The sequence below is a fragment of the Arachis ipaensis genome, chromosome B02 (assembly GCF_000816755.2).
Source record: "Arachis ipaensis cultivar K30076 chromosome B02, Araip1.1, whole genome shotgun sequence".
Lineage (NCBI taxonomy): Eukaryota > Viridiplantae > Streptophyta > Magnoliopsida > Fabales > Fabaceae > Arachis > Arachis ipaensis.
The window spans coordinates 103,636,010-103,637,214 of NC_029786.2; the positions used below are offsets into that span (position 1 = coordinate 103,636,010).

Below are 1,205 nucleotides of genomic sequence, written 5' to 3' on the forward strand. Positions count from 1 at the left end.
CAATCACAAAAGCCAAATTTGAAAGAAACCAGCTCAATTACAATGGCCAAACATTTTATAAAAGATATTAACGTTACATTTTTTAACATATACAATATTTTATATAGAGTAAATAGACAAAAATACAAATAAAATAATTTAGAAGGGACAAAAATATACACCAAAAATTATAAATATCAAAATACACTCCAGAAATTATTTTTTTTTGGACAAAAGTATACTCTAAGTCTTACATAATCACTACAAACATAGTACTTTTGTTTATCAAAATTAGTCTTTGAAATGTATTTTCGATATTTATAAACTTTAATTTAGTGTGTATTATTGTTGATGACAAACTCTTTTATACGTATTTTTTTCAATTTTTTTTATATTTAATATATATTTTACACTAATAACTAATTTTAGTAGTGTACACTAAATATAGTCGTAATTAATTAATAGTATTTTACTTGTAGTACGTAGCACAAGAACAACACAAGTACACATAAAATAAACTTCATTAAGAATATTTAGCACATTACATTGTAATATGGCTATATATAACATGATCAATTTGGCTAGAAGAGATCAGATAGCTAGAAATTAACCCACTTCATAATAATATATATAAACTAATTAACAATAATAGTTAATTAATTAAAAGTAATTAAGCTCATCATCACTACAACACCCTATATATGATTTGAGCCATTATTCTCCTTCTTGTACAATAAGCTAATTAACTAATTAAGGTACATAATCAAATATGGGACATTAATTAATTAATTAATAGAATATTAATTTGTTCAAGATAAAGTAGCACTATATGGCTTGAGGAGTGGGATGAGGGAGCCACTAAGATGAAGGGACATAACTTCATTGGTGGAGCCCACAAGCTTGCCTCCGATGAACACTGCAGGGACAGGTGCAGTGCAACCAAGCCTTGTTATGGCTTTTTCCATTTCTCTTCCTTCATTGTCCTTATCAATCTCATGAATTGTTGGGTTCACCCCAAGTTCTTGGAACAGAATGTTCACAGCATAGCATAGGCAACATGAACTCTTTGTGAATATCACCACTCCCTTTTCAGATGCCAACCTTGTTACCTTCTCCATGATCTTGATATTTCAATTTATCTGTCTCAAGATAAATAAAGAAATCAAAATTTAGATTTTTGAATTTTCATGAAATAATGTTAGTATAAAAAAGTTTACATAAATAAA

General features: G+C 27.7%; 1 protein-coding gene across 2 annotated transcripts in view; it reads right to left on the bottom strand.

The window, feature by feature from the left end:
• Positions 483-1,205, bottom strand: part of LOC107628576 (monothiol glutaredoxin-S11-like) — a 1,562-nt gene continuing 839 nt past the window's right edge. Inside the window, exon 2 of one of the 2 annotated variants that reach the window (XM_016331205.2) lies at positions 483-1,122. In XM_016331205.2, the coding sequence (XP_016186691.1) occupies positions 789-1,097 (309 nt within the window). In that variant the 5' untranslated portion in view covers positions 1,098-1,122 and the 3' untranslated portion in view covers positions 483-788. The remainder of the gene's footprint in view (positions 1,123-1,205) is intronic. The other variant, XR_002358081.1, reaches the window with a different exon arrangement.